This window comes from Zea mays, chromosome 9, assembly GCF_902167145.1.
Source record: "Zea mays cultivar B73 chromosome 9, Zm-B73-REFERENCE-NAM-5.0, whole genome shotgun sequence".
NCBI lineage: Eukaryota > Viridiplantae > Streptophyta > Magnoliopsida > Poales > Poaceae > Zea > Zea mays.
The window spans coordinates 79,392,894-79,413,528 of NC_050104.1; the positions used below are offsets into that span (position 1 = coordinate 79,392,894).

The 20,635-nt window shown below is 45.3% G+C and overlaps 1 protein-coding gene across 1 annotated transcript; it reads right to left on the minus strand.

Annotated features, from left to right (window-relative positions):
* Positions 1-8,627: 8,627 nt before the first annotated feature.
* On the minus strand, positions 8,628-19,480 carry LOC100501686 (Amino acid permease 6). The gene is made up of 6 exons (NM_001362815.1): positions 19,254-19,480; positions 10,367-10,600; positions 10,164-10,257; positions 9,839-10,056; positions 9,614-9,753; positions 8,628-9,533 (listed from the first exon to the last, which is right to left on the minus strand). The coding sequence occupies exons 1-6, from the start codon at positions 19,381-19,383 to the stop codon at positions 8,889-8,891; spliced, it is 1,461 nt and encodes a 486-aa protein (NP_001349744.1). The 5' UTR covers positions 19,384-19,480; the 3' UTR covers positions 8,628-8,888.
* Between the last annotated feature and the right edge of the window lie 1,155 nt (positions 19,481-20,635).

A 20,635-nucleotide genomic window follows, 5' to 3' on the forward strand; every position in this document is an offset into this window, starting at 1 on the left:
TCCCTTTAGAAGCTTATGAAGATTCTTCATCCCAACGTGGGCTAGTCGGCGATGCCAGAGCCAACCCATGTTAGTCTTAGCAATTAAGCAAGTGTCGAGTTTAGCTCTATTAAAATCAACTAAGTATAGCTGACCCTCTAACACTCCCTTAAATGCTACTGAATCATCACTTCTCCTAAAGACAGTAACACCAATATCCGTAAAAAGACAGTTGTAACCCATTTTACATAATTGAGAAACAGAAAGCAAGTTGTAATCTAAAGAATCTACAAGAAAAACATTGGAAATAGAATGGTCAGGTGATATAGCAATTTTACCAAGTCCTTTGACCAAACCTTGATTTCCATCCCCGAATGTGATAGCTCTTTGGGGATCATGGTTTTTCTCAAAGGAGGAGAACATCCTTTTCTCCCCTGTCATGTGGTTTGTGAACCCGCTATCGATGATCCAACTTGAGCCCCTGGATGCATAAACCTACAAACAAATTTAGGCCTTGTTCTTAGGTACCCAAACAGTCTTGGGTCCTTTCACATTAGAAACAAGCACCTTGGGTACCCAAACACAAGTCTTTGACCCCTTGTGTTTGTCCCCAACATATTTGGCAACTACTTTGCCTGATTTGTTAGTGAGCACATAGGAAGCATCAAAAGTCTTGAATGAAATGTTATGATTATTTGATGCAATAGGAGTTTTCTTCTTAGGCATTTTAACATGTGTAGAACGCCTAGAGCTAGAAGCCTCATTCTTATAAATAAAAGCATGGTGGGAATGAGTCTTCTTTGCATGAATTCTCCTAATCTTATCCTCAGGATTACCAGCAGGATATAAAATATAGCCCTCGTTATCCTGAGGCATGGGAGCCTTGCCCTTAACAAAATTAGACAATCTTTTAGGAGGGGCATTAAGCTTGACATTGTCTCCCTGTTGGAAGCCAATGCCATCCTTAATCCCAGGGCGTCTCCCACTATAGAGCATGCTTCTGGCAAATTTAAATTTTTCATTTTCTAAGTCATGCTCATTAATCTTAGCACTAAGTTGAGCTATGTGATCATTTTGTTGTTTAATTAAAGCTAGGTGATCATAAATAGCATCAACATTAATGTCTCTACATCTAGTGCAAATAGTAACATGCTCAACGGTAGATGTAGAGGGTTTGCAAGTATTTAATTCAACAATCTTAACATGTAAAATAGCATTCTAATCTCTAAGATTGGAAATGGAGACATTGCGAACATTTAAATCTTTAGCCTTAGCAATTAATTTTTCATTCTCAATTTTAAGGCTAGAGAGAGATGCATTCAATTTGTCAATCTTAGCAATTAAATTAGCATTATCATTCCTAAGATTGACAAGAGAATCATCACTAACATTTAATTTCTCAACCTTAGCAATCAATTTGTCATTTTCAAATCTAAGGTTGGAAATAGTGTCATGGCAAGTGCTTAGCTCACTAGTTAATTTTTCACATTTTTCTATCTCTTGAGCATAAGCATTTTTAACTTTAACATGATTTTTGTTTTCCTTAATAAGGAAGTCCTCTTGGCTATCCAAGAGTTCATCCTTCTCATGAATAGCACTAATCAATTCATTTAATTTCTCCTTTTGTTGCATATTAAGATTGGCAAAAAGAGTGAGCAAGTTATCCTCATCATCACTAGAATTATCCTCATCACTAGAGGTTGCATACTTAGTGGAGGATCTTGATTTTACCTTCTTCTTCTTGCCGTCCTTTGCCATGAGGCACTTGTGGCCGACATTTGGGAAGAGAAGACCCTTGTTGACGGCGACGTTTGCGGCGTTCTCGTCGGAGGAGGAGTCGGTGGAGCTCTCGTCAGAGTCCCACTCCCGGCAAACGTGGGCATCGCCGCCCTTCTTCTTGTAGTATCTCTTCTTTTCTCTTCTCTTTCCCTTCTTGTCGTCGCCCCTGTCACTATCACTAGATAATGGACATTTAGCAATTAAATGACCGGGCTTACCACACTTGTAGCACACCTTCTTGGAACGGGGCTTGTAATCTCTCCCCTTCCTTTGCTTGAGGATTTGGCGAAACCTCTTGATGATGAGCGCCATTTCCTCGTTGTCGAGCTTGGAGGCGTCGATGGGGATCCTACTTGATGTAGAGTCCTTCTTTTCTTCTTCCGTCGCCTTGAATGTGACGGGTTGCACCTCGGGTGTTGAGGTGGCACCTTGCTCGATAATTTTCTTGGAGCCTTTGATCATCAATTCAAAGCTCACAAATTTTTCTATCACTTCCTCGGGAGACATTAGTTTATATCTTGGATCACCATGAATTAATTGAACTTGTGTAGGGTTAAGAAAAACGAGTGATCTAAGAATAACCTTGACCATCTCATGGTCATCCCATTTGGTGCTCCCGAGGTTGCGCACTTGGTTCACTAAGGTCTTGAGTCAGTTGTACATCGCTTGTGGCTCCTCCCCTTGGTGAAGCATCGACCAAGCTCCCCCTCGATCGTTTCCCGCTTGGTGATCTTGGTCACCTCATCTCCTTCGTGCGTGGTCTTGAGCACATCCCAAATCTCTTTGGCACTCTTCAACCCTTGCACCTTATTATACTCCTCTCGATTTAGAGAGGCGAGGAGTATAGTAGTGGCTTGGGAGTTGAAGTGTTGGATTTGTTCGACCTCCTCCGAATCATAATCCTTGTCCCCTTCCTTTGGTACCTGCGCTCCATACTCAACAATATCCCATATGCTTTTGTGGAGTGAGGTTAGGTGATGCCTCAGTTTATCACTCCACATAGAATAATCTTCACCATCAAACATAGGTGGTTTGCCTAATGGGATGGAAAGTAATGGAGTGCGTTTTGAAATGCGAGGATAGCGAAGGGGCATCTTACTATACTTCTTGCGCTCATGGCACTTAGAAGTGACGGATGCCGATTCTGAGCCGGAGGTGGAGGGTGACGAAGAGTCGGTCTCGTAGTAGACCACCTTCTTCATCTTCTTCTTCTTGTCACCCTTCCGTTGGGACTTGATGGAGGAATAGGATTCCTCCTTGTGCTTGTGGGTGGACTCCCTTGAGTGCGTTCTCCCCGAGCTTGCGGACTTGTCGCCGGTCCCGATCTCCCTCTTGGTGGATGCTCCCGACATCACTTCCAGCGGTTAGGCTCTAATGAAGTACCGGGCTCTGATACCAATTGAAAGTCGCCTAGAGGGGGGTGAATAGGTAGATCTGAAATTTATAAAGTTTAAGCACAACTTCAAGCCGGGGTTAGCGTTGGAGATATAATCGAGTCCGAAAGAGAGGGCGAAGACAAATCACAAGCAAAAAAGGCGGATGACACGGTGATTTATTTTACTGAGGTTCGGTTCTTGCAAACCTACTCCCTGTTGAGGTGGTCACAAAGATCGGGTCTCTTTCAACCCTTTCCCTCTCTCAAACGGTCACTTAGACCGAGTGAGCTTCTCTTCTCAATCAATCGGGACACTAAGTCCCCACAAGGACCACCACACAATTGGTATCTCTTGCCTTGATTACAATTGAGTTGGAAACAAGAAAGAAGGAAGAAGAAAAGCAATCCAAGCGCAAGAACTCAAATGAACACAATTGTCTCTCTCACTAGTCACTATTTGATTGGAATGATCTTTGGACTTGGGAGAGGACTTGATCTCTTGTTTGTGTCTTTGAATGAAGTCTAGAGCTCTTGTATGAGGTTTGAAGGCTGAAAACTTGGATGCATTGAAGTGTGGTGGTTGGGGGGTATTTATAGCCCTAACCACCAAAAGAACCGTTGGTGGAGGCTGCTGTCGTATGGCGCACCAGACAGTCCGGTGCGCCAGCCACATCACCAGTCCGTTGGGTTTCGACCGTTGGAGCTTCTGACAACTGGGCCACCGGACAGTCCGGTGGTGCACCGGACAGTCACTATTCAATGTCCGGTGCGCCTTCTGGCGCTGCTCTGACTTCTGCGCGTGCAGGCGCGCACTGTTCACTTTTACTATTCCTCTGCAGACGACCGTTGGCGCTGTGTAGCTGTTACTCCGCTGGCACACCGGACAGTCCGGTGCTACACCGGACAGTCCGGTGAATTATAGCGGAGTGGCTCCCAGAATTCCCGAAGGTGGCAAGTTTGGAGTTGGGTTCCTTGGTGCACCGGACACTGTCCGGTGGTGCACCGGACAGTCCGGTGCGCCAGACCAGAGCTGCCTTTAGGTTGTCTTTTGCTCTCTTTGTTTGAACCCTTTCTTGGTCTTTTTATTGGTTTGTTGTGAACTTTTGGCACCTGTAAAACTTATAATCTACAGCAAACTAGTTAGTCCAATTATTTGTGTTGGGCAATTCAACCACCAAAATCAATTAGGAAAAGGTGTAAGCCTGTTTCCCTTTCAGTTTGCCTAGGGGAACGGAAAGTAATGGAGTGCGTTTAGAAATGCGAGGATAGCGGAGGGGCATCTTACTATACTTCTTGCGCTCATGGCGCTTAGAAGTGACGGACGTCGATTCGGAGCCGGAGGTGGAGGGTGACGAAGAGTCGGTCTCGTAGTAGACCACTTTCTTCATCTTCTTCTTTTTATCACCTTTTCGTTGTGACTTGATGGAGGAAGCGGATTCCTCCTTATGCTTGTGGCCGGACTCCCTCGAATGGGTTCTTCTCGAGCTTGCGGACTTGTCATCGCCGGTCACGATCTCCCTCTTGGCGTGATCTCCCGACATCACTTCGAGTGGTTAGACTCTAATGAAGTACCGGGCTCTGATACCAATTGAAAGTCGCCTAAAGGGGGGTGGATAGGCGGAAACTGAAATTTATAACTTTAAACACACTACAAGCCGGGGTTAGCGTTAGAATAAAAACCGAGTCCGAAAGAGACGGAAAACAAATCAACCAAGAAATAAAGCAGATGAACACGGTGATTTGTTTTACCGAGGTTTGGTTCCAAAGAACCTAGTCCCCGTTGAGGTGGTCACAAAGACCGGGTCTCTTTCAACCCTTTCCCTCTCTCAAACGGTCACTTAGACCGAGTGAGCTTTCTCCTTAATCAAACGGGTCACTTAGACCCCGCAAGGACCACCACACACTTGGTGTCTCTTGCTTTGATTACAAGTCACTTGAGAATAAGAATGGGAAAAGAAGAAAGCACGATTGCAAAAGCCAAGCGACAAGAGCGACAAATAACACACAGATCACTCTCTCTCTCTCTCAAGTCACTAATCACTAATGATCACTTGTCTCTATTGTGGAACATGGAGAGATTGGAAGCTTTGATTGTGTCTTTGAATGGATTGCTAGCTCTTGTATTGAATGTGAAGGATTGGAGTGCTTCGGTGAAGTGAATGGAGGTGGTTGGGGTTGTATTTATAGCCCCCAACCACTTTCTAGCCGTTGCTCCTTTCCTGCCAACCGCGGATGGTCCGAGCCCCTGGTCCGGACGGTCCGGCCCTGCACATCAACGGCTAAAATCGCAACGGTCAGCAGTAACGGCTATATCAACGGCTACTATGCATTAAATGCGTCGTTAGATGTCAGATAAAGCAGTCGTGGACGGTCCGGTCGTGCACCCCGGACCGTCCGCGAGGACGCTAAAAATACATTTTACCGAACTCGTCACCTTCGGGGTTTTCTGGTTTTCACCGACCGGACGCTCCGCGCCTGAGGCCAGACGGTCCGCGCTTGGTCTCGGACGGTGCTTGCTTCTCCATCGGACAGTCTGTAGTGTTGACTTGCGTTTATGCAGTGTTCCTGTCCGAGGCTCACTTTGGTGTCACGGACGGTCCACCGCAAGGGCCCGGACGGTCCGCGCTTAGGTGTTTTTCCAAAAAAGCTTCTCCTGTCCGGAATAATCTACGGTATTCTGGACAGTCGATTTAGAATAGTTGTAGATGAACTTATGCACCTGTGAAATGATCAACTGGGCAAACTGGTTAGCCCACAAGGTTTGTGATGGTCGTCAAACACCAAAATCGATTATAGGAAATGTCGAGACTATTTCTCTTTCAATAGGTCATCATACCATCCATGATCGTTGGTTGGAGTTTCTTGACGAAGCTCTCTGTGTTGAGGCCCTCGTCCTTGATCATCCTGCGCGATGTGGCACATTTCTTCAACGGCTTCGTCGATCTTCCTTTGAAGTTCAGCTAGCAGAAGCATCTTTTCCCTTTTCCTCTGTACTCGGTAATGTGTAGCTTCTAAGTCTCTTATTTCCTGGTCCAACTCCTCCTCCTGAGGTGTTGGGCTAGTAGCCTTTCTCTTCTAGCTTCTAGCTTCTCTCAGTGAGAGTGTCTCCTGATTGGTGTCTGGTGGCTGCAGAGCAGCCCCTGGCGCTATTGCCTTCTTCGGTGGCATGACGAAGGAAAACGCTTGCCAAAGGTTGTGGAAGTGAGTTCACCGAAGGTGGGCACCAATTTTGGTCACTTGTTCTCAAATACTGTGAGTCAAGAACAAGGCAAGACAATTGTTTAGTATTAAGGACCTTCATCTTCCGAAGCATTATCTCCCCATGGACATAATGATCATCAGACGAAGGTTATGAAGGATATGCCTTCATCATCTTATAAATAAATCAAAATACGAAGAGATAGAAATGGCAAGCATAACTTATTGATCCATTCGTGTTTGTACTAAGTAAGCATATATGAGTATTAACAAAAATATGTATTACATTGATACATTCGGCTTGCTTGAATGTCTTGACGTGAGAGGGATTACAATTCAGCGTGAACAGTGCGGTGCTACTATTCATCTATTTATAGGCATGGGACGCAGCCCGAGCAAAAGTGCATTTATGTCCCTGATATTCACTTATGATCGTAATATAAGTCATTAAGGACTAAGTAGTCTTTTCCCCTTTGGACAGCATCATCATCATACTTCATCACCGTTACAAGCCGAAGTTATCAATCTGACGATAGCTTCGGCGTTTATTCTTATCATTCCTAAATCATATCTTCATCTCGTATGCCTTTATCTTGAGGAAAAGACTTCCATCCTGAAGACGAAGCTCCTTGTAATAACTTATGCTGAAAACAAATGGTTAATTATGTTTTTGAGGACCTTCGAAAGAGGAAGGCCCCCAACAGTCACCAAGCTGGGAATGGCCTTATAGAGTTACACATAAATCTTTGGTAATGCACACATGCTACAGGCATTGCAAGGTAATGAATTATCTAAGACATTAAATGGTCCTTTCCTAAATCAATATCATTCTATTGTATGGCAAGATGTCTAGAAAACCGATGGATTCACATTGGGTTGTTTATGGCTTATACCAGGTGCTTTTGGTTTGCTCAAGCTTACCCAAAAGGCAAGGGCATGTGTTGAGCACCATATGTGATGCTTGGGAAGATCGAACGGTCTACGCCCTAGATAGTCCATGGGGTAGCCCGGACGGTTCGCAATAGAATTAACTCAGGGGAGATAACTCCTATTTTCATGCGTACTTATCCATCTAATCACGCGGGTTCTATTAGGGAACGCCTAGGAACGAGTCTAGACCTTCCCCTATAAATTTATGAAGGGTTACAATCGATTGCGCGCACCAACAATCGAACCAATCAATCTAATTTTCAGTTCCTTTACTTTCTTGCACTAGTAATAGGAGTAATCAGTCTAGTATTAGGGTGTGTTTGGTTTAGCTTTTGGCTTTGACTTTTGTCCCCTAAAAGCCAAAAGCTAAACCAAAGGGTTGGATCCAGTAAGCAGTTTTTTAAAGCCGACTTTCTCGCAGTATAAAATTAAAAGCACCTCTAGAGTTGCTTTTAGTGGCTTTTGGATGGAACTGCGAAAATATATATGTAAGAACTTTTAGTGGCTTTAGTGGGTTCTACCAAATAATTTTATGATATTTAACAGCCCATAACAACTTTTTTCACAACTCACATCCAACAGTGGCTTTTCCAAAGCCACAGCTCAACCAAACAGACACTTAATCTTCCTCAACCTACTTTCTTAGTCGTAGGCGACTATAAGCCATCTAGGGATGCCCCGGGTGGCTTGCCGACCTTGTAGCACCCCAAGAACTCTCCTCCCCGACGGGTCCCTCCCAAGAGGTGAGGTCTAGGGTTCTACGTAGCCAGGAGATGCTCTACGGCATCACAGACCACTCTAGTGCTACGCACGGACCGTCTGGTGTGACGCAGAGAGGATCCACTCATGCAACGAGGTCGCGGACTGACCGGCCTCATGACGCGGACAGTTCGCGCTCCCGCAGAGAGCATCGTCAGGAGCTACATCCTTAATGTTTGGCCCCAAATCGGAGACAACAAATACTGCAATCAAACTATCATAGATCATGAAAATTTCTTAAGATAGGTATAAGTGTACTCATAATTTACTCTATCAATATATAAGAGACAGATTGAGAAAATTATCATTTTATCCCTTTATGTTGGGGGTTAGTTGGAAAAATTGCCACTCAAATTTTTGAAAAATTAGAAACTAGTTTATTTTCATGCCCCTGCATGGCATCAAAATGAACTAGCCATCTAATTTTATAAAAGTTGTGGCATATATTCAATTAATCCTTACGTGGGATACAATTTTTTTGTATCTATTAACACACGGTAATTTAGAATTTAAAATTCAATAAATTAATAAAGTAAATAATAAAGTAAGATTATAATTTTTAGAGAATTTTTTAATTTTGTTAGTTTATTGTACGACGATTTGCACGGGACTCAATTGTATCAGTTTTTCATTAGCCCATGGTATTTGGTACACATGAAAGTTTGGTATACACGTACACATATAAAATCCTAGTCTTCAAAATCAGATATAACGGTGCAAAACAATCACACACCAAATCTGTTTTTGAAGGTCAGGATTTTCTATGTACATCAGTTTTTCATGTGGACTATATAACCCTTAGCGACCACTGCAAGGTGGTAGGCCATTGCATTGTACAGGGACCGGAGAATTGAAGCTCAGTCAGTCATCACGACTTGGTCTTAAAGGGAACGTAGTGTTTGAGCGACTCGGTGACTCCCTCGATGGACGCGACCGCCGAGGCGAGCGAGACCAGGAAGCACAGGAAGCTGAGCAGCTGCAGCGCCACCCACCTGCTGGTGTACTTCTGTATACGCCGCTGCCGGATGTACATCTCCACTGGGTAGTACACGGTGAGCGGCCAGAAGCCGATGGCGCCGAGGAAGCCCAGGATATCGTTGAAGAAGGGCAACACGATGGCGAGCACCGTGCTCACCACCACGAACGCCGTCCTCCACGTCAGCCTGAGCAGGTTGACGTGGAACCTGCCGGCCACGAGGGGGTGCTCGCGCGTGACGAACCTGGCGTTCGGCCAGCGCTTGGCGGCCGCCGTCTCCAAGGCCGCGAAGATGGGCTGGGAGAAGACCTGGTACGCGCCCACCAGGTGCACCACGATGCAGACGTTGGCGAAGTCGATCAGCCAGTAGGGCTCGTAGAAGCCGAACCCGGTCAGGATGTTCCCTGGCGCCGCGTTCCCGAATGCCGAGTACCCGAGGCAGCCAGCAAGCATGTAGAACGCCGTGGTGGTCGTCACGCCCATCAGCGTCGCCTTCTTCATCGTCTTGTTCTCGGCTGGAGGAGACTTCACCGTGTCCTGAAATTGCAGTTCAGAGGTCGTGACTGACTAGCTAATTCTGAACACACGCTTCGACCGTACGCGGTGCTTGTGCTTACTTGGATTTCGATGAGAATCATGGAGTAGGAGTAAGCGAACGCGATGTTGCCAAGAGCTTGAAGCGCGAGCCAGACCTTCTGGGCTGAATCAACGTCGACTCCGATCTCAGTGCCGGTCAGAGTGGTCGTACCACTACGGCCTGCAGTGACAACACGCACAGAATGATCCTTAATCGTATTGTGTGAGACCTTTATGGAGTAAAATTTATCTACTGGCTAGTTCACCTGAAATGGTCCGCGCCAACGAGAGGCCGACGGCGATGCTGGAGTAAGAGAACGACATGATGGCGGCGACGATGGACAGCCACGAAAGGTCGCTGAAGTTAGGGAGCTGAGAGAAGAAGATCTGAACGATCCCAAATACGACCATGTACATGGTGTCGTAGGTGCTGCAGTCGGCCGCGTGGCCCTTGTTGTGGAAGCAGTTTGCCTTGTGCACGGCCCTGCTCATCGCCATTCAGCCAAAAGGGGTTTCTCAATCGACGATGAGACTGAATCTGCCAAAACATTCACTACTAAATGAGCCTTTTTTTATGCAAGAATTACTCACGCTGCACTGATGGACGCTGTAATTGTATACCCAACGGCAGTTCCAACCAAGTTAACATACTGGAAAACACCACAGGACAGGACTTGCCATCGACCTGCATCATACGCGATCGACATGCATCATCTTCACTGTCGAAATTCAGAAAACGAACCGTTTGCTTATCTGAGATGACATGACGGGAGCACAAAGAAAGTACGTAGTACCCAGGTACGCGGCAACAGCGTCCATGTAGGTGTAGTTCCTCTTGCCGGTGAGCTGATCGCCGCTGCGGTAGCAGTCAGCAAGAAGGCTAGAGGTGTAGTACGTGATCAAGGCAAAGATCATCAGGGTGAGCGGCCCCACGACCCAGCCCAGCTGTGCAGTCGACCAGGCGAGGGAGAGCACGCCGGAGCCGATGACGGCTGTGATGATGTGCGCGCTTGCCGTCCATACCGTTCCTGGAACAATTATCAAGATATTGTAAAATCAACCAGTCATCTCTGTATATAAGTATAACACAATACAATCAAAAACAGTTGTATTAGAGCTAATTTTCCATCTCATCTTAGAAGGTTATTTCTTCCAATAATAAATAAAGAAAAATGCTTCACATTTGACATATAATAATTTGATCGCACAAACAATATTTCACAGGACATGTTTGAATCATGTCCATGCATCTTCAATCATGTAGCATCATGATACTCCCTTTTAAAACAAAGAAGCCACAATTTATTGCATAATCCAACTCGATTTATTTGTTTCCTTTCTAGTAGGTTGATTAGTTTTCTTTCTCAGCTAATTGATATTTGGTTAAATGGTTTTCTTTATTAACTAATTGATAGCTGATTAGATAATTTTCATTCTTAGCTGACTGATTGTTGATTGATGCCATGATTTACCTTTGTAATTGTGTATATAAACATATCAATAGAATACACCTATTGCAGCAATGTAGTTTGGCAGCACAAAAAAATCAAGTGCGTTCTTCTAGTGTTCGTGTTGAGTTTTATAAGAGTTTGGGTGATCTAAATAGGTGATCTAAATATCATGTTCTACATCCATCCTACACAATTTAGGCCTCCTAGCCATTGTCCCTCAGCCTGGATGCACACGGTTCTCAAACTGGTGGTGCCAAAGTATCAAAAGAGTTGAGAAGAGTCTAAGAAAAGGTCTTAATTCCCTGATCATTTTGCTTGCTTGGGAGATTTGGAAGCACTGTAATGCTTGTGTGTTTGAGGGGGTTGTACCCTGCGTCCAGCAAGTTAGGCGTGCTGTGATTGAGGAGGGCAGTGCTTGGTGCTTGGCTGGTGCATCAGCTCTGCAAGACCTCTTGCGCCAGCTCTCTAGGGGACCCTAGCAGTTTGGTTGCTGGTTGTCGCTTTGGTCGTGGTGTTGCTCTATGTGTGTGGCGCGTTGTGTTAAAGTCAAGGGGGTCTTGGCCTATGGGCCTTTGTATTAGGGGTTGACAAGTCTTGTCTCTCCTATGTTTTTTTTTCTTAATAAAATGACACGCAGCTCTCCTACGTTTGTTCAAAAAATCATGTTCTTCATCTCCGGCAAGGCACACCAACGAATAGAATGCAACAATTGGTATCAGAGTCGCTATTGTTGTCACGGTCGTGCTTGCAGTTATGCAACGCGGACGAACTGCCTCACCACCGTGTCACTATCAAGAGACGGGGAGTGGCTATAGCAACGATGACAGCGACATGGTGATCCATCACGTTGTGAGGGCGAGTGGTGATAGCAGGCAGTACCCGTTGCTGACCAAGATCAACTACTTACTCTTGGTCGACGCTCATAAAGTTGAAGCAGCAGGCGAGAGGCCTGAGGATAGCAGTGAACGTCTGCACCACCGACTACATCGACGATCGTAATGCTCTAGAACCCATCGCCCTTGGGGTACCTCCGGAGATGTAAGGGGCAAGTGCGAGCAAAGTAACTGCCAAGATCGCATGGGATGCACTCAAGAAAACGCACCCAACATGGACCGAGTGTGCCAAGCGAAAGCAATCACGCTACGACACGAGCTTGACTTGCTCAAGTTCAAGGGTGGTGAATTTGTTGACAACTTCGGCATGTGCATCACCGACCCAGTCAAGTAGCTAGAGATCCTCTATGCTAGGTACCTGGAGCCGAAGATTATGCATAAATTCTTATAAGCCACTCCACCAACTCACATATTGTGATGGCGATTGAAACCCTTCTCAATCTCGATACATTACTTATGGAGGAGTTGATCAGGAGGCTCAACATGGCAGAAGAACGATACGCTCTCGATGGTAGCAGCGGTTGTGGAGCCTTAGCAGTCCTAAACCCAATCGAGGATGAGTTGGTGCACATGTTGTGTCATGGCTCCAACTCTCCGATAGTGAAAGCTCGGGTGGCAATAGAATGTCGTCGGGCATGAGTCATGGGCATGGTGGCGAGCGCAACAGAGATGGTGGTATCTTGAGGCTACCATGGAACACTTATAGAAAAAAAAAGGCGAAGCGTATTGTTGTCGACAAATATAAGTATTGTGGCAAAATAGACCATTAGACTCGCGAATGTCACAAGAAGAGGGACGAAAGGCCCATGTTTCCTATCTAGGAAGATCCCACTAAAGGGGTGTCGATGCTAGGCCTTACCTCCATCATGGCCCAAACTGAAGAAGAGGCGAGCAAGGGAGCTTCGATATATCGTGTCACCATGAGCTGGAGATGGACTCACCGTCCAGATCAAGAGCGGAGACAAGTGAAGGCCGTTCACCTAGGAGGAGCTAGAAACTATGGCGCGCGCTCGTGGCTCTGGCGTGCGCCAGCGACACTAGATTGTCCCCATGAAGGCGGTCCCCACCCCAACACCGAAGATCCACCTCAATGAGAACCGGCCATTCGTCCAGCTTAAGGAGAAAGGTGGTGGTGGGAGCACACAATGGATCCTTGACACCGACACGATGAACCATATGACGGGAGAGCACATGGCCTTCTTCGAGCTCGACATCGGCGTCCCTGGGACCATTCAGTTTGTTGATGGCTCCATGGTCGCCATCGAGGGCCACGACAATGTCCTCTTCTGGTGCAAAAGCGGCAAGCACAAGGAGCTAGTCAGCGTCTACGTCAAACTCAGATTGACAACAAACATCGTTAACCTGGGTTAGCTCAACGATGATAGCCACAAAGTTCTAATCGAGAAAAATGTTCCTAGGATTTGGGACCAACTACGATGGTTGATGGTCGAGGTGCGACGTTCCGTGAGCCACCTCTACGTCCTCAACATCAGCATCGCTTAGCATGTATGCCTCACCGCTTGAACCTCAGAGGTTCCCTGGCAATAGCATGTCAGGTTTGGACATCTTGGGTTCTAGGGACTCAGGAAAGTACTGAAGGGTGGCCTAGTGCATGGACTACAACCAATTGAGCACATCGTCTAGGTCTGTGAGAGTTGCTTGGCCAAGAAGCAGCGACAATGTTTGTCCCCTATGGCCAGCAAGTACCATGTGGCTCTTCTACTTGACCTAGTGCATGCATATTGTGTGTTTTGATCACCTCAAAGACACATGAGTGAAGTTGTTCCTCCTTGTCGTCGATGAAAAGAGTCGCTTCTTGTGGCCCATGTTGCTGGCATCAAAGGACTAGGTTGTGACAGTTATCATCCAACTCCAGGCACGAGCCAAGGCAGAGGCAGGCCGAAGATGGGTATGCTCCGCACTGATTGCTATGGCGAGTTCATGATGCACACATTAAACAACTAATGTGCCAAGGACATCATCCAACGTCACCTCAATGTGCCGTACATGCCCCAGAAAAATGGTGTGGCGGAGTGGCGCAACCAGACAGTGCTTGGCAACGCTATAAGAATGCTGACCCCTGAAGGCTAAGGGGATGTCAGGTTGTTTGTCAGGAGAGGTGATCGCCACAGTCGTCTTCTTATTCAACTGATCACCAATGAGGAGTGTTAAAGAAAATATGTCATATGAAGCCTGGTATGATATAAAGCCTCCAGTTCACTTCGTTCATACTTTTGCGTGCATGGCACATGTGAAGGTGACCGAAAAGCACCATTAGAAGTTGGATGACCGGAGTACAACAATGGTGTTCATCGGGTATGAGCCAGGGTCCAAGGTGTACAAAGTTCTACAATCCCAACATAGGATGTGTGATCATCTCATGTGACATGGTGTTTGAAGAAGGAAAGGCATGGGACTAGAGCAGTGTCGACGGGTCTGGTGCAACAGGAGCAGAACTATTCCATGTTGAATTTTTTATAGTGACGATCCAGGGCATGGACATCATTGGACCAGAACAGGAAGACACATAAAACATAACATATGTGTTAGGTCCAAGCAACACAATACTACGTCGGGCTCACTAGGGCGCATGAGTGGCATAGCATCAGTGCCAGGCTCATCAAGGACACCAACATTAGGCGGAACATTTGCACCAGTGCTTGGTACACCTCCAATAGTGGCTATTACACCTTCATCACCAATGGAGGTGGAGTTTGTATCACCACCTGACACTACTTCATACCTTGATGTCGACCACGACGGTGAGATGCCTCTCTGATTCAGAATGTTGGACAATGTGCTTGGGTTGGTGGAAATTTGTGGCTTAGCATAACAGAGTTCGTGGTGGATGAGGACTTGCTCCTTACCATAGATAATGATGAATCAGCCACATTCGAGGAGGCTTGAGGCGATGCCCGCTAGCATAAGGCTATGATATAGGAGATAACATCCATTGAGGAGAACAAGACGTGGCCTCTCGTCGACCTTCCTCCACGCCATTGCCCAATTTGGCCTGAAGTGGCTGGCAAATGAAGGCGCGATGAGAAGGGCATCGCCACCAGGCACAAAGCCTAGATTGTTGCCAAGAGGTAAATACAATAGTCGGGATAGACTACAACGAGGTGATTGCTCCAATCCCATGGATAGAATCTATGAAGTTGTTGCCAAGAGGTAAATACAATAGTCGGGAATGAGAAATGCAAAAAATATTGCCCATTAGATTTGAATGAGTAAAAAAGAGGGGTTATCCAATGGTCTGAACCGTTGATTTTGATGGTGTTAAGTCTTGGTGTAATTTGTTTGGTAAATTTAGTGGATGTTATGGATGTGGGTGATTTGTTTAGGTGGGTTTTACAAAGCTAAAACCGATGGATTATATAGTGGGAACACTCAGATCTGTATGACTAAAAAAATATAATAATTAGTGATATTTGCCTCGGATCCTTTTGCGCCCTTGTGGTCACACTCTGACCTCTCGATTACATTTATGCCTTATAAAATTTAAAGGTTACAGGTGGAGAATCAACAAGCTATAGTTTGACCTGCTAATCGAGTGGCACATGCTATTGACCCATGTCCCTATCTTACATGATTGGTCACCGAAGTGACAGGGACGAAGTGTCCAAACTAATCATTGGACCTCGGAGATAAATATCTCCCTCCCACTGTCCTCGAGCCGCACAATTCAGCGACGCAAAGGTCGCTCGCTTTCCCCTTGGTCAACAAAAGCCCCCCGATTTGCGTTTGGTCCGATGTGCTAAAATCTCCGACCGCTGCTGTCCTCGCTCGGAGAACGGAGATTGCCAACGCACAAAAGGCTATCCTATCTCGTCCATTAGCATATATATACTAGCATGTGCTCCCACTGTCTAAAATATATATTCGTCTCACTTTCTAATAAAAATAATTATTTTTAAGTTTGATTAATAATATCAGTTATTATAAAAAATATTCCATAATTAATTTAATAACATTTGTTTATTATCATAAACATTAATATCCTTTATCTAGATATGATAAAAATTAGATAATTGACTTCATCAAAAGGGGGAAAACACCATTTTAGAACGTCGAGCATATAATGGCTCATAATTTAATGGTCCAGAACAAGAGACAACAACAAACATAGATTAATGTTAGTTGTCTTTTAGCCGTAAAGGTGAGTCGTACGTGAAGCACTTCACAATCTAAAGACCACAAAAAAATAGTCTAGCAGGTGAACTCATGCTATCTTGATGAAAAGGGAATAACAAGTGGATATACAGTAAAATTGACTCCCCGACCCCGATGAGCAATCTATGTTAGATAGTCTATGCATCTTTAGAAAATGGGCAATACACGTTAACCAAACCAGAGTGAAAAAAAACAGGGTATTTCGTGCATATAATTGTGTAAAACAATTTTACAAGTGAAGTTTAAAATAAAATATGAGATAGAAGACGTGATATGAGACATGAAGACAGCCTAAAAAAGAAAATAGATCTATAACAAAAGATTTTATAGGGCTGTACGCCAAAAAGTCAGAGAAGGCCGGCCTACGGCACATATATGTCACATAGATCTAGAACAAAAGATTTTATAGGGCTGTACGCCAAAAAATCTTGCATTGGTATGCTCGTCGCCAGCCGCAGTCGACAGACTCTTGTCAGGACGATATCTCCTTATTGGATATATATAGCGGCTTCCGTCAAAAAAAAAGATAGTGCGGCCATATACACAGCCTCATTGTCAAAGTACATATTGTGCGGTCAATGAACTCTTTTATTTTGAAAATGAAGCATAGAAAGTACAAATGGGTGAAAAGCAAAAGAGAGAGAAACCCAGAAAAGTTTCAGGGATCAGGAAGATCAGCGCCGAAATGGAATTTCCAGTCAAGAAATGCAGGCTGATTGCCACAATGCCACGCATATATATACACTACTATATACTAGTCATAGTCGAAGTGGGGATTGCGTGTCAAAAAGCATTGTAACTTTTTCCCTACACGTGAAGAAGGAACCTATATAAAGTGAGAAAATAAACAACAGAAAGTCGCATGCGTGTAGTTCCATATTCACATTAGAGCTTGTCATGTAGTCTTTGGACAACAACAATAGAGCTTGCACACGTTGACTCAACTATACACCTCTCTCCTCTATCCACATGGCTATAGGGCGGGCTCTTATCAATTATAGCTACATGTGTAGCTAGCTAACTGATTCAATTATGCAAGCATCTCCAACAGAGAGTGATCTATTGTTAAATACAGGGCTTAACTTATAAAAAGCAGCTACAGCAGTATTCTATATTTTACAATTTTTTATTAAAAAAATATAGAGCAAACTATAAAATGAACCAAATATATAACACCCCAGATTATTACCATATCCTTGTTCTCTATATCACCCTCAACCTTTTTTACTAACAATGTAATTTATTTACTAAAATACATGGTTTAGGGTTTAAATGTTGAAGCTTAATTTATTTTTAGTGCCCTAGTTACTTTAAATGATGTAGTATTTTAATTTCTGAAGTACTATTTTGAGGCACTTTATGGAATGGAAATATTCTAGAATGTTAAGTTTTTTTCAAAGGTACTGTATGTTTCTCCAAGGCTAGATATATTACTATTATGGTGTATAAGATGTCAGCATTGACTCCCAGCTCCCCCTATATGCACATTACAAAGGCGACCGCGCGTTGTATCTGCAGGACCCCAGCCCGGCCTGCGCCGCCCGTGGCATTTGACCTGGGTCTACGCTGGACCAGCACGCCCCGACCCATACATAACCCATATCCCATGCCCGCCACAGGCCACAGCCAAAGGCGCGTCGTCTGCGTCTTCCTCCTCGACTCAGGCTCAGGGTCAGGGCCGTCCGTGTGGGGGTGCCAAGGGTGCGGCCGCACCGGGCCCCCAAAAATAAAGGGGCCCCTAGCCACTGTACGGTAGCATTTTTTCTATTAAATTTATCTATTATAGACACAAATACGTAAAGAGCGATACATTATCGAGTTATCGACTAGTCTCGTTTATATTCTTAAACTGTCTCAATTACTTATCGAATACTCCGTCCGTTTCAAAATAATATTTGTTTTAGTTCTTGATTTTTATGTTTATATTGATGATGATGAATCCACTAAAGAAGCAAAACAAATTCTATTTTGATATAGGAAGAGTATTATAAACTGTATATATGATAGTTGCTTTGGCAGAGAGAAGCTTTTTAAAATTGAAATGTTTTTGTGAACCATTTTTGATCAACAATAACTCAAGAGATGTTAAATGGCTTGCTGATTCTATATATCGAAAAAAAGTTGTTGGATGAGATTGATCTCAATGATATAAGAGATGACTTTGTATCACAAAATGTTAAAAGATATTTTTAATAATATCAGATAACAAATGTTTTTTGCTATATTTTACATTTATTATCTTGTAAACTTTAAAATAGTGCATAATATATATATATATATATATATATATTTGTGTGTGGATGGGTCTCGATATCGGATTTCGCACTGGGCCCCTGAAAAGTCAGGAACGGCCCTGCTCAGGGTGCACAACAAGACAAATACGAGCTAATCAGGCAACGATGCCACAGCTGCCGTCGTCCCCCTCTGGCTTCTGGCTGGGTCCTGCGCACGTCATGATTCCGCGAACGGCGTACGCCACATTCCTTTGCCACGCCTGCTGATTCTACTCCCGTCGATGCCACCGAAGTTTTGAGCCACTTTCTTATCATTATGGCTGATGTGATTACAAGGCAGATGATATATACTACACCGCCCATGGTAAATTTGGTCGTAGCTGAGGTCAATATGTTTTTTTCCTAACTTCGGGATGTACAAACCAATTAAATGAGATATCTTTTAAGTGGTCTCTAAAAAGTTATGTAAAAAACGGGTTCTTTTATAAATAATCCGTCTCTACAGGACTATCTCTGTATATTGTGTCCTTTTTTTACTATACTTATGATTTGATTTAGGAGATTAAAGTTGTATCATGCAATTTCTTAGTTTCGGAAAATCGAGCTGAAGTCTCTAGATTTTGTATATGCTCTAACGGTGTTCTACGAAATGGTTTGTATAGTTTGATACCAGCCTAAATCCGTCCATGCAAATCCATATATTGCGAGAACATCAAGTATTCCAGACCAAACAAGAAGAACTGCGCTCAGGCTCTATTATCGGTCACTTCGAATCAGAAGCCGAAAAGCTTCGATGTGACCAAGCCCCGTATGGACGTCGGACTGCCCCACAATAATATTTTTCCCAGCGAAGGCAGCAGAACAAAGGAGGGCCGAAGAGAAGAGACGGCCGGCGGCGGGGCTAGAGATCCGTTGTTCGATCATACGTACCCGTGCGCTTCTTCTTGCCGTCGTCGTCGAGCGTCTCGCCGCCGGCGCCGTTCCGCGGCTGAGGGTAGAATCCCGCTCCGTCGGCGCCGGTCCCGTGGCGCGCCGCCATCTCCACGTCCTGCTGCGTCATCTCCGCGGACGCCTGAGACGGCCGGGCCGTGCGCTGGGGCGGTTGGGGGATTTTGGTTCCTATTGACTCGAAGAAGAAAGCCCGCTCGAGTAGGGCGGCCGGCGCGCGGAGGGCCAGAGGGGCCGCGGCAGATTTTTATAGACGCGGGAGTAGTGTGGCAACGCGATTAGGAGCGTGCAATGCAACGCAGCACAGGGCTGCCATGGGCACACGGCACACCGGACACAACGCGGCACAGTCGAGTAGTTCGAGCCAGATTTGAACGTGGAAAAGAAAGCTGTCAATAAAACACGTGCAACCTGGCCCGCGGCCTGGATTTGGAAGCACAATCACGGGTCTCAGCTATCGGCTCCTGCCAACTGCCATGCCGTCAACGTGCGTGAGGAGTCAAAGTACGGCTATAGTAAGTAAATGGCAATTACTATTATTAGAAAAGTGCAGCCAAAGAATCTCACTTTGTTGAAAGCACTGTATAAACGTATTATGCACTGCTCATGACTCTCCCTGTGGATTACAATGACCCATACACTAGTGGTATAATTGGATCAGATATTGTCGTGGTTTCAGAAACTAGAAGGATAATAAGATTTGTGTTCGGTGGGGGACGCAGATTCACTGGAATGGTAAATCGTTGGGACTCGAACATGGGGATTGAGACAGAGGGTTTATACTGGTTTAGTCTTGTGCCCTAGTCCGGTATAGTGTTGATCGTAGTATTGCCTTGGCGCGTGTTACAACTGGTGCGCGTGTGTAGAAGGAGGGGGTCTAGCCCTCAAGGGTAGAACCTTAAAGAGAGGACTTGTATTCTATTGATGAGAGTGTGATGCATGTTCCCCTTGGGTGGCGTAGTCCCTCTTATGTCGTCCGTAGGGTCGTGCGTAGCGTACTCCTGGTATGGTGTACCGCTCCGCTCGCCCGTCATGCGTGTCCTGTAGCGAGTATGGCACTGATGACCTCATAGTAGTGCATGGCGGGTCCCGTCGGTCAGTCTCATGGGGCGGTCGCGCATGGAGCAACCTTGCTTATCATCATAATCCTTGTGTCACCCTCCGTCGTGTGTAGGCATACACACAGTGTGGCATATCGTCGTGTCCCTCCCGGTACGCGAGTCACTGTAGAGACCCCGGTGCTGAGGTCCCCCACGACCGGGTTTGACCGACCCCACCCGACAGCGAGGTACATTTGGGACCGTAAGTGGGGGCATACAATTATGTCAAACAGCAACTTCCCGACGCGCCTTAGGTGTGCCACA